Source organism: Leopardus geoffroyi, chromosome D3, assembly GCF_018350155.1.
Source record: "Leopardus geoffroyi isolate Oge1 chromosome D3, O.geoffroyi_Oge1_pat1.0, whole genome shotgun sequence".
Lineage (NCBI taxonomy): Eukaryota > Metazoa > Chordata > Mammalia > Carnivora > Felidae > Leopardus > Leopardus geoffroyi.
Window position 1 is genome coordinate 70309864 of NC_059339.1, and position 13441 is coordinate 70323304.

The window sequence follows — 13441 nt, forward strand, 5'->3', positions numbered from 1 at the left end:
ACACCACACCTCTCTTGGAAGGTGTGAATTTGTCATAATTATGCTGTCATAATTAAAGTATTGTTAAATTTTTAAAAATACGTAAGTGTGTTAGAACTTTGTTTCAGAATAACTAAGAGGAGGTAATATAAATTATTTGTTAACAAAAATGGGATATTTGGTAGAGTTGAGAACCACTTTCTGATTATGTGCTACTTGCTTTTTGTATCTGGAGTGCTTTGTGCATATTTTAGATACAGTGTTTGTTGAATTGGTCAATTTATGGTTCCTAGATTGCTTTTATATACACTGTTGCATTTGATTACGTAGAGAATCTGTAAAGTTGTTCCCATTTTACAGATAAGATAATTGAAAAACATATTAACTTGCCCAGTCATACCGCTAGAGTTTTAATCAGAACTTACAGTTTTGTTTATACCGTTCTAGTACCTTTGTCTATCATTCCGTACCACTTGTAAAAAATTATAATCCAGAGCTGTTTAACGTAGGAAAACACGTATATATCCCTGTTTGTATTATTTTATCTTTTAAAGATGTGTACTTATTTTGAGAGAGAGAGAGCACGAGTTGGGGAGAGGCAGAGAGCGAAGGAGAGAGAGAATCCCAAGCAGCCTGGCATTGTCAGTGGCTGTCAGCACAGAGCCCGACTTGAGGCACGATCTCACAACTCATGAGACCATGACCTAAGCCGAAAGCAAGAGTCCGATGCTTAACTGTGACTGAGCCGCCCAGGAGCCCATGTATTATTTTTTATGCAAGGAACTTTATATTATGTTTTAGGCACTTGTGATCATAGGAATTCAACAAGGATAAAATCAAGAACATGGTGCCTAAGAAAGTTTTCAAAGGAAACTGTTAAAACAGTTTCTAAGATACCATTAGGTCCCAAATAGCTTAAGTTTTAGGAATGGTAACATCTGGGTGTGGGGAAATAATTACACTCAGATGCTTTAATTATAAATTGGTGCAAATCTTTTGGAATGTAATATCAGAAAATGAATTTAACAACAAAAATTTTGTATTCTTTAAAATTTGTTGCAAGGAAATGCCACAGAATAAAAAAGCTATAGTCACTCCATATTTGCCTCATGTATGTCAGGAAGTGTGCATGGTGCTGGGAATTTCTAAGGTGAGAAAGTTTTGCTGTTTTCTTGAACTTCTAGATTTGTGGCAACAGTGTAAGACAAAGACGTAATCATATAACTGTAATATAACATGTTGGGTTGTAATTGGGGTGTGTTTTAAATTTGAGGGAGGGAATCAATTAACATACCAGGAATACACAGTAAACATACCAGGAAGGTCATTCTCCAGATTGGTGGGGAGAGGAGACATTTAAGCTGCAATTTGAAGGATAACTAGGACTTAGCCATGTGGATAAAATGAGACTGGATGTTTTAGACAAAAGAAATAGCAGGAGCATGGATCTGACAGTGCATACAGAAATGCATCCATTTGACCGTAAGGAGCACTCACAAGTGCTAGGAGTTGGGCGCATCTAATGAATGAGACAAGTACAGTCCCTGTACTGTAGATCTTTCAGTCTAGATCTTAAAATTGTTGTGATGTTGGCATTCAGAAATTTCAAACTGGTGGTTCTCTTGGGCCAGCTTTTTTTTTTTTTATTGCTATTAACTATAATTTATTGTCAAATTGGTTTCCATACAGCACCCAGTGCTCATCCCAGCAGGTGCCCCCCTCAGTGTCTTGGGCCAGCCTTGAGTTGAAGGGGTGTTGTGTTTGGCATACACGGTGGTTTTTCTTTCTTCCTCTTCCTTCCTCCCCTTTCTCCACAAATAAGTTGCTGATACTTAAAAATAAGATTTTATATACAAATGGGCATTGGAGATCGGTTAGCAGTGGTCTAGCATTCTCAAACGCCACTTCCATGGGAAGTGAATAGTGTTTACCCATTTTTGATGGGTGTGCACTTGTGCTCCTCAGTACTTTTCTTTAAATCCGAGATATTTATATAATTTGCCTGGCTCCTGTAGAGGAGTTGTGAGTCCTGAATGAGTGATTTACTTCTGTCCTTGCCCTTCTGAATTTTCTTTGACAAGTTTTAATAGAAATACAGAAACATGAGTAATGTGTTATGGGAAAATCTTCTTTTAAAGTAAACATTTTAGTACTCAGACTATAAACACTAAACATTTTAGTACTCACAGTGTAGCTGCTTTTTACTGAACATTATGTGCTAGGCATTTCATGTAGTTTTTCCTCCCTTGAGCTCTGTGTACTCCTTTTAAGCCACGTTCAGAGTATAACTTAATCTGTCCAACTACTTAGTGTGAGAGCTGGGATTCTAACCCAGGTCTCTGACTCCCAACATCCCCCACCACCCCAGTCAGGTAATCTTGGGTTATTCAGAAAATCTACCTTCAACATGTATTTATTGAATGTGGGCAAATGCTTGCTATTCAAAGGTATAAGAAAACGTTCTCTGTATTGGGCTAATTTAGTTGAGAAGACAGGCATTTATGTTAAACAGATAGCAATAGAGGGGAACATGAGGTAAATACCAAGTGATTGATAGAAATGCCTAGGAGACCCAAAACTACAACAGCATCAGGGAGAATAGAGAGGAGACTGCTAGAAATGACAAAGGTAGAGAATCATGTAACTTTGTGAGAGAATATGGGGGTAGTAAAAGAGAGAAGTAATGGGGGTAGGAAAAGAGAGAAGGAAGTCAGAGATGACTTAACACGCTTTCCAATGCTGGGTAATTGAGTGGAATTAAATAAAGTAAAAGTCATCAGAAGAGTAACAAGCTTTGGTAGAGACTGATGAGTTAGTTTTATTAATTTGGTTGGGGGGGTGCGGGTAGATTAATTTTAGTAAAGCTCTATGCCCAATGTGGGCCTTGAACTCGACCCCAAGAACAAGAGTTACATGCTTTACCGACTGAGCCAGCCAGGTACCCAGGGGGGTAGATTTTTAATGATTCAAGTAAATAGCAAAGGAAAATAAAAGCAGAATAGGCATGGAATAGAATATCATCAGCAAACAAATTAAAAACAGCTCAGCATAAAGTATTGCCTCCACTCCTGCTTTACTTCATTTATTCTTAGACTGATGGCCTTTTCTTATTCCATGTGGGATCTTAAGGTTAGATAAGTTACTTTAGTTTCACACATATTGGATAGATGCTTCACTAATACTCATTTTCTATATTTTGATTTCTGTTGAAAATAATTTACTTTGTTACAGGTAAAATCTTTTGAGGAATTAAGTGGTCTTTCATTTTAATAACAACTTTATTGGAGGGCGCCTGGGTGGCTCAGTTGGTTAAGCATCTGACTCCTGATTTTGGCTCAGGGCATGATCTAATGGCTTGTGAGACTGGGCCCTGTGTTGAGCCCTGTGTCCAGCCCTGTGTCGCATTGGGTTCTGTGCTGACAGCACTGAGCCTGCTTGGGACTGTCTCTCTCCCCCTTCTTTCTCTGTCCCTGCCCCGCGTGCATGGGCTTGCGGCTCTCTGTCTCAAAAATAAATAACCATTAAAAAGAATAGTAACTTTATTGAGATATGATTGATGTACTCTAAAATTCACTCTTTTAAAATGTATAATTCAGTGGTTTTCATATAGTGATAGAGTTGTGCAACTATCACCGTTATCAATTTTAGGATATTTTATTAGCCCTAAAAGAAACTCCATATCCTTTGGAGTTGCCTCTGGCAACCATTAATCTACTTTTTCTTTGTATGCATTTGCCTGTTCAGATATTTCTTGTAAATGGGATTATACGATATGTGGCCTTTTGTGACTGGCTTTTTTCACTTAGCATGTATTCCAGGTTCATCCATGTTTTAGCATGGTAATGGTACTTCATTCTTTTTTATGACTGAATAATGTTTACATTGTATGGATATATATACTCATTTAAATAGTCATTAGTTAATGGACATTTGTATTACACTTCTGGCTGTTACGAATGATAACTGCTGTGAACATTTATGTACAGGTTTTTGTGTGGACATAGGCTTTCAGTAATCTTGGGTAGAATTGCTAAGTGTGGAATTCCTGGGTCATACAGTAACTCTGTGTTTCACATTCTGAGGAATTGTCAAACTACTTTTCAAAGTGGCTGTACCATTTTGCAGTTCCGCCAGCAGTGGATGAGGGTACCGTTTCTCCACTTCCTCACCAATATTTATGATTATCTACCCTTTTGCTTTACTCAACCTAGTGAATGTGAAGTGGTATCTCCTTGTGTTTTTGATTTGCATTTCCCTGTTGACTAGTGATGTTAGCATATTTCATATGCATATTGGCCATTCTTTGGAGAGAGGAGTATTAGAATCCTTTGCCCATTTAAAAAATTGTGTTCATCTTTTTTACTGTTGTCAGTGGTCTCTTATAACAAAGATGGGTGTTTTTAACTGATAAACAGCATTTCGTATCAGGTGATGGTAAATTTTTCATGTGTATTATGGTAGACATTTAGGTTTAACTAGTCAATCAAGCGTGTTTTAAAGTGCTGGTCTTCATTGGTAATCATTTAAAAAAGTCATGTTAAGATTTAACTTTAGGGTGACTAGTTCAGTCCACAAGGCTTGATTGAGTATGCCCCTATAATAATGAGAAGGCCTAACTTTAATATTTTTTTTGAATGTCAGAAACAGCAACATTTTAATTAAGTTATTTAAAACTCTAAGTACAAAATTTAAATTATGTACATTGAGTCTTTGACTTAACTGAAGCAACTCCCTCTTTTCCCAAGTAATTGAATCTACTTTGTGAAATGTGTTTTAATGTCTATGTCTCATTTTTTTTAGGTTATCCTGAATACCACATGCCTAATAATTTTCCTTGCAACGTTAGTCATTGTTTTTCACTGCCTCCAAAAGATCAAAATTTCTCCGGAAATTGGAGACCTATTTGATTTAAAAGAATAACTTTGACAAATGGACAATATGTCTATTACAAATACACCAACAAGTAATGATGCCTGTCTGAGCATTGTACATAGTTTGATGTGCCATAGACAAGGTGGAGAGAGTGAAACATTTGCAAAGAGAGCAATTGAAAGTTTGGTAAAGAAGCTGAAGGAGAAAAAAGATGAACTGGATTCTTTAATAACAGCTATAACTACAAATGGAGCTCATCCTAGCAAATGTGTTACCATACAGAGAACATTGGATGGGAGGCTTCAGGTTAGTCTTGTTCTAGAGTTTTTCTATATGTTTTGTAGTGGCAGATTAAAATATTCTTGCTTTCTCTTACATTACTATTGGATAATTTAATGTTTGCTCCATTTCTTCAGGTACTCTACATCCTGTACCAATATGATTATGGGAATATATGGAAGAATAGATGTTCCTTATAATAAAGTTATATTTTAAGTTTTTTAATGTTACAAGAAAAAAATTCAAAGTAGAAAATTTGGAAAATAAAAGCAAAAAGCAGAAGAAACCCCATACCTTTAGCACTTTGGTATTCATTTTTGTAGCTTTTTTTCCTTCTTTTTTTTGGTATTATATGTACATTTTAAAAACTGAGTTATATTTGGTCCTTTTATAATTTAGAAATCTGATACTGTATATTTGGTACTTTTATGTGAAAAACTCTAAAAGAATTCAAGCATATCTTTAAAATTTAGGATTAAAAGCTTATATCTTATAATTTTTTTAATCTTTCATTTTCAGTGATGATATTTTTTGTATAGAACTATATCATATATCTTCTGTGCTGCGTGTTTTTAAAGAAACATACAGAAATCTTCTGTCATTAGATTTAAAATGTTTATTTCTAGATTTTAGAAATGGGTACTTCAGCAAACTCATACTTGTTTTTTTTTTTTTTTTTTTGCATTTTAAAAACTTGAGCACAGGTCTCAAAGAAGTAACTTTAGTTCATAAATGTTTCTCACTTATGAGATGGGGGTTATAATACTGACTTTGTAGGATTGTAAGAATTAAATGAGAATATATATTAAGTGCCTTATTTAATGTATGATCAGTATATTAACTGATGATCAGTAAATGGTTGTTTGTTTTTCCTAGGTGGCTGGTCGGAAAGGATTTCCTCATGTGATATATGCCCGTCTCTGGAGGTGGCCTGATCTTCACAAAAATGAACTCAAACATGTTAAATATTGTCAGTATGCATTTGACTTAAAATGTGATAGTGTCTGTGTAAATCCATATCACTATGAACGAGTTGTATCACCTGGAATTGGTGAGTAGACCTTGCTCTTATCCTTAGATGCACAAAGGGAACAGATCTCAATAATTTGATTTTTCTACATTAAATTATAAATTTGGAGATAGCCCAGTACTTCAACTAAGGTTAAAGAGTCAGATATTCTTAATGAAATATAAATATTTAAATTTGAACTTTAGAACAGATTTGTATTTTGACTGCTAAAATTAAGTATACACTATAGCTCATATTCTGCCCATTTAGAACATTATTTTTAAAAAATAAGATGGAAGGCATTATAGGTTGAATAGTATGTATTGTCAGTTATAAATAGTAGTATTTATACTACTAATCTTGGATTGAAATGGTTTGTGAAGTAAAATTACATTTTGTAATTTTAAATACAATGGAAAATATTATTGTGGTAATGATTAATGTTTCATTTTCTTTTCCCCTTTAAAAAATTAAGATCTCTCAGGATTAACACTGCAGAGTAATGGTAGGTAATCTGTTTCTTGTAACTTTCTGTTTTCTTTTATCCTGTCCCCTCTATTTTTTATTGACCTAAAATTAGTTTGTGTGAGTTCTGGTAGCATTTACAAGAAAAATACTTACTGTTTTGGAAATGTGGATTTGGGGGGACATTTATCAGTATTTAAAACTGGATTTAAATAGGCTGTTGGTTCTTTGGATTTGAACTACACTTATGTACCAAAGTGGTCTAAAAAAAAATGATAGGAGAATATAAAACATAAACAATATTTTTTGATTGGTAAAAACAGACTATTTTGGAAGAAAATCTCACAGAACAGTTTAAATGAATATAGATACCGATAATGTCTGGTAATTTAGAGTCATGTATAACATATCCTTTAAAAATACCAGTATTCTAATTTTTCTTTGTTTCTAACTTATTTATATATATATATAAATATTTTTTCAGTCTTGTTACATTTTGAGTCGATAAAACAAGGCTACTTTAACTTTCATAGATAATTTCCAATTCTGTTTTTAAAAGGAGAGTTTTGAGGTGGGGAAATTAAATCAATGGGGGGGTGTTTTTTGTTTTGTTTTTTAGTATAATATTTGAGAACAGAGTTCTGTTAAAACTTTAGCGCTGTTACTTAGAACGTGTTAATGAACTAAAATTTTTGTAGGAACTAATTAATTTACAGAGAAATTCTGATAAAGAACCACTATCATCTTAGAAAGGTGTGCTGTTCTGGAGGGAAATCGGTGGGTTGGCACTTCTTGTTGCACAGTCTTAGGGGTGGGTCAGAACTACCATCCATTTGTTTAACAACCTTAAACAAAATTTAGGAAGAGCATGAAAGTCTACTTGTTTTTATTGTCCATTTTTCTTCTATGTCATGAATAATGGAGGAAGATTCTAGTGCCTTTTGTTACTTGTTAGTGGTTAGTAGGTTTCTGAGAACAGTGGGTTGGTAATGTGGTAGTGGTCTGGGAAGAGTACCTTTAAGATTGGTTCAAGCCCTTGATATTATGTCATTTATTTTCTTTGAAAGTAAATACCCTTCAGATTTTCACCTTTCTCCATCCCTGCTTTTGGAGAATTAAAGTACTAGGGTTTGGGAGACTGTAGTGATAATTATATCAGAATTTCCTTAGTGGTGGTGGTTGTGAGGAGATCCAATTCTGAGGACTCATCACACTCCTCCCTTACTCTGAAATACTGCTGTCATGAGTAGCTGTTATTGGTCGGATTGTGTGGATGATCAGCTCTTTTTAGTGGCTCTAGGGCTGTTTTAGCCTTGTAGGTCCCCCTAGTGGTGGTTTGTTAAGGCCAGGTTCAGTGGTTCATTTCCTCAGAAAACAACAGATGTTTTTCACAGTCCCTTCTAGATTTGGACAAAGAAATAATACAAAGCCAGGTAAAGAAAAAGTTAAGAAAATGGGATAATTCCTTCACTTTTGAGTTGGAATTTTGGTGATAATCATTTCCAGCTTATTTCCTGTCTTCTATGAAACTTTCCATGACCACATCAGCCTGCATATTCATTTTAAGAAGATTTAATGAGCGTGTATTGCTTGGTACTGTGTTAGGATCTCGGGGTGATAGGATAAGTAAGGTATGTTTTCTCCACTCTAGGTAGCTCATAGTCTAGTGGAGGAAGGAAAAGGAAAAGGTAAATGAGACAGCAAGAGTAGCATCAGAGAAGTGCTGTGGTCGGAGGTGAGCCCAGTGGCTTCAGCTTTTCTGTCCCTTATACATATTCCTTACACTTCATAGGACATTTTCCAGTCACTACAGGTATGACTGCTCTAAAAGTACAATGAAATCATCACAGCTAATACTTACTATGTACACAGTTGTGTCAGGTACTGACTGAGCCAAGTGAATTCAAGTGTTGCACCATTCCCATTATCCCCTCCATGGTAGGTGGCATTGTCCACACTTGATTAGATGAAGATCAAGATGGACAGCTAGGAGAAGCTGGAGTAATGTGTACTCAATATACATAATACTTAAACAATAAAAAAATATTACAGAAGAGTGTAAGTTCTATGAGGGTAGAGATTTTTCTTTTGTTTATTAATATATCCCAAGTGCTAGAACCGTACCTGGAACATAAGTGCTCAATAAATATTTACTCAGTGGATGAATTTGTGGAATGCTAGCCCATAAAGAGAAATACTTAATAGTTTGGTGTCTGTTTTTCTGGACTTAAAAAATATATACTATATGTTTTTTAATTTTATTTTTTTGAATAGGCAATACATGGTCCATAAATCAAAATACTATAAAAAGGTATACAGTGAAAAGAAGTGCTCCCACCCTTGCCCCCATTCCCCCCTACCTCAGGTAATCACTTTTACTAGTTTCTGGTGTTTCCTTCCAGGGTTTCTTTACGCAAAAATACATGTATTATTTCCCTCCTTTCTTAAATAAAAAGCATATTGTGCACTTGTTCCGGACCTTGCTTTTTAAATTACGTGATGTGATTTTTTAAACATGCATGTGATCATAGTGTACAATAGTGTTTTGTAACCTACTTTTTTTCTTTTGCAAAAAAGTATATTGCAGACATCTATCCTTGATACCTACAGTTTCACCTAAGGGACATGGTTTAAGTTATTTGACAAAGAGACTTGTAGTCAGGTAGAAGTCTCAAGCTTACATTTGGGGAAGGTTTAGTCAATGTATTAGGCAAAAAAAAATATTATGAGGCATAAAGTAGGATTTAATTGTTACAACTGCACATTAGGCCGAAGAGTCCACTGAAAAGCAAAAGCGATGAATATCAAGTTGACCAACTGTTTCCTCAAATCAGTAGCTTTCTCTTTATGTACTAGTAATACCAGTATCTGATAAAAAGATCCTAGTCAGTATAACAACAAAAACTCTAAAATGTCCAGGAATTAAATAGAGATGTCAGAATCTATATGAAGAAAATTATAGAACTTTGTTGAATGATATAATTTTTTTGAAAGATTGAATAAATACAGTAATACTCACTTTGTGTCCCAAATGATTTTTTCTTGAATTTTTGTGATTTGGCCAACATTAGTGATGAATGGTTGGGTCCAGTTTTTTCTTTTTTCACTTATACATAGTGATGTGTTAAGCATCCTTTTGGTTATCTTTTTGTTTCCCTAGAATTTTTTCATTTTTAAAAATGTTTTTTTTTTTTTCAACGTTTATTTATTTTTGGGACAGAGAGAGACAGAGCATGAACGGGGGAGGGGCAGAGAGAGAGGGAGACACAGAATCAGAAGCAGGCTCCAGGCTCTGAGCCATCAGCCCAGAGCCCGACGCGGGGCTCGAACTCACGGACCGCGAGATCGTGACCTGTCTGAAGTCGGACACATAACCGACTGCGCCACCCAGGCGCCCCTTAAAAATGTTTTAAAATTAAATTTTATTTTGTTAAATGTTTGTTTTGAGAGAGCAAGCACAAGCAGGGGAGGGGAAGAGCAAGAGAGAGGGAGAATGAATCCCAAGCAGGCTCTGCACTGTCAGCGCAGAGCTGGAGGTGGGGCTCAAACCCATACACTGTGAGATTATGATCTGAGCATAAACCCAAGAGTCAGACACTTAACTGACTGAGCCACTCAGGTGCCCCTCCCTAGAATTTTTTAAAGAAAAACTTTTGGGAACGGAATTTTTTGGTCTTAACTATATCGGTGTCTTCATGACTTTTGATGTATGAAAAAGCCCTTTAAGAGATTGTACATAGTAATTTGAACAATGGCTTATTCTTTTAAATATTCTCAATTAAAAAAAAAAGGTCATGTTGGGGCACCTGGTTGGCTCAGTCTGTAGATTACACAACTCTCAGGGTTGTGATCTCAGGGATCTTAGGGTCATGAGTTCAAGCCCCACTTTGGGCATGGAGCCTACTTAAAAAAAAAAGCCATGTAACTAATTGGTATTTATGTATAATCAATGTTTTCAAAAACTGACATAAGGGAAACATAAAGGGTGCTGGATGTTGATTCTTAATGGAAAAGAGAATGTCTTCTTGTGGACTGTTAATTGATTATTCTAAGAGAACCTAGTATTAGAATTCTGTGGGTTGTAAAATTATGGCGTAGTTTTAGTTTAGAAGCAGTAAAGGGTTGTTTGCTAAAGACAAAAAGCATACCCCAAAACAATAGTCTAAAATAAATAGGGAGGTTCTGGGCAGAGAACAGTTGACATTATCAGTGCAGTCTAAGTTTTCTTTTTTTCCTTGAGGAAAAGGCAGCTTTCCCTAATTTGTTAAAGGAAAAGTGTTGTTGTATCAGCTAGAGTCTAGGTTTGCTTAAGGCGTAACCACATAGGTGAAAGATGTTGATTATTGGGTTTTTTCACACCATGTGTTTATCAAACATCATTTGATTTGGGTTTCTAGAAGGAAATTTCAGTTTGACTTACCATTTAGGATTTTTCTTTTTGTTTCTAACCCTGGGGGGGGACGGACATTGAATACGTTTCAATCTTTGAATGCATGACACTTAACAATAAGTCTAAATCCTGGAATTGGATAGCTATCAGATCCCACTCATTTCTACAGTGTGAAATTAGCAAGAAGATACAGCTAATTACTTGATCTCAATTTGGTCTTCTCATCTGGATAAACATTTTCCCCAGCCATTTGGTTTTCATCTAACTCCTGTGTTTAAGATGATTATTACCGGGGCGCCTGGGTGGCTCAGTCGGTTAAGCGTCCGACTTCGACTCAGGTCATGATCTCGCGGTCCGTGAGTTTGAGCCCCGCGTCGGGCTCTGTGCTGACAGCTCAGAGCCTGGAGCCTGTTTCAGATTCTGTGTCTCCCTCTCTCTCTGACCCTCCCCTGTTCATGCTCTGTCTCTCTCTGTCTCAAAAATAAATAAACATTAAAAAAAAAAAAAGATGATTATTACTTCTAGGTTAATCAATAAACTAAGGAATACCTCTTCAGGATCATGGCTGGAAGTTGTTGGGAGTATAGTCTATCTTCACATTTCTGGGGGGTCTGTCAGATTGATTGGTAAAATATATTTGATGTCACTATTTCTAAATGCATAGTTTTTGTTGATAAAGTAGTATTCTTTTCAAATATTATGAAAAAATTCTGAGTTAGAGTTATTTACATTATAGTTAATTTTAGGTGTTATTACAATACAAGATTTTTTTTTCTGGTAACAGAAGCTTATAAAATTTTTCAATGTGTTTACTTTTTTATATAGCTCCACCAAGTATGTTGGTGAAGGATGAATATGTTCATGACTTTGAAGGGCAGCCATCATTATCCACTGAAGGTCATTCAATTCAAACCATCCAGCATCCACCAAGTAATCGTGCCTCAACGGAGACATACAGCACCCCAGCTCTGTTAGCTCCATCTGAGTCTAATGCTACCAGCACCACCAACTTTCCCAACATTCCTGTGGCTTCCACAAGTGAGTAGTAGAATCCAGTGTAGTCAGCAAGTTGATTTTCCCTATTTAATATTTACATGTAGTCACTTGGAGGAAACTCCAAGTAAAAATTAAAAGTAATGTGATATCTTTTATAGGAAAAAAGTATTAAAAAGGTCTTTCAGTTGGTCCTAGAAAAAATGGTGTTTGTAATTTTGCAATTTACTTAAAAATTTTTTTTTAATGTTTTAGTTTTGAGAGAGAGTGTGGGCAGGGAAGGGGCAAAGAGAGAGGGGTATAGAGGATCTGAAGTGGGCTGTATGCTGACAGCAGAAAGCCTGATAGGGCTCGAACTCATGAACCTCGACATTGTGACCTGAGCTGAACTCACAAACTGCGAGATAGTGACTTGAGGTGAAGTCAGACACTAAAGTGACTGAGCCACCCAGGCTCCCCTACTTAAGTGTTTTTATGTTGATGTACAGTCAACTTGGAATTTAAGTAATAACTTTGATTATAATATTGATTTAAATTAATGGTCAATTTGTACTACCTCTACTACTACATGCAGAAGTAAGAATTGTCTTGAGTTTTCAGATATGTTTTAGAGAAGTGTTTGAGTAGTTAACAAGTAGTTTTGGACCAAGATGTTTGTAAACATTTCTGTTAATGGAATTGCAAGCTTTACTTTAATCAGTTTTTATTTTTTATCTGGCAGAATATTACTTTATAATAGCCGTTTCAGTCTCCCTTGTACAAATTTAGAAAAAAGGATCTTGATAAAGTTGTTCATAACTTATATCCCTTAAGATAGACATTATGTATTTTAGTCAATTTTGAAATAAAGCTAAAATCTGTGTATCTTTTTTTTTTTTAACAAATTTTTCTAAAAGGCTCTTCTCGTGATAGAGATACACCATCTTCTCTGCTACATTATAGAGACAGAGGGATATTAGGTTTATCTTTTCTTGGGCCTGATCAGGGCAATAATGATTCTGTTCTTTTTTTTTTTTTAATTTTTTTTAACGTTTATTTATTTTTGAGACAGAGAGAGACAGAGCATGAACGGGGGAGGGTCAGAGTGAGGGAGACACAGAATCTGAAACAGGCTCCAGGCTCTGAGCTGTCAGCACAGAGCCCGATGCGGGGCTTGAACTCACGGACCGTGAGATCATGACCTGAGCCGAAGTCGGCTGCTTAACCGACTGAGCCACCCAAGCGCCCTTTAATATTGTTCTTTAATATTGTTGTTTATTTGCACAGTCACCAAATGTTGCATGGTTTGCTGTTTGGCAAGTGGAGTCGCTTTTTTTTTTTTTAAACTAATTACAGAGCAGGGTCTTGGCATGTATATGGTGTTATTTGCACCTGGTTGCTAAGGAGAGTGTATCTCAGCCCACATCAGCAGTAGATTGTTGATAGATCTGGACTAATACTTTGTTAGCTGCCAC

At 35.8% G+C, this 13441-nt stretch overlaps 1 protein-coding gene across 4 annotated transcripts in view; it reads left to right on the top strand.

Moving 5' to 3' along the window:
* Window positions 1–13441, top strand: part of SMAD4 (SMAD family member 4) — a 109054-nt gene that overhangs the window by 61266 nt on the left and 34347 nt on the right. For all 4 annotated transcript variants that reach the window (XR_006707502.1, XM_045457724.1, XM_045457723.1 and 1 more), the window contains exons 2-5: window positions 4780–5157; window positions 6007–6181; window positions 6615–6644; window positions 11820–12032. Coding sequence is in view for 3 of the 4 variants with exons in the window: in XM_045457724.1 (XP_045313680.1) it covers window positions 4909–5157; window positions 6007–6181; window positions 6615–6644; window positions 11820–12032 (667 nt within the window). In the remaining variant the exon portion in view is untranslated. The remainder of the gene's footprint in view (window positions 1–4779; window positions 5158–6006; window positions 6182–6614; window positions 6645–11819; window positions 12033–13441) is intronic.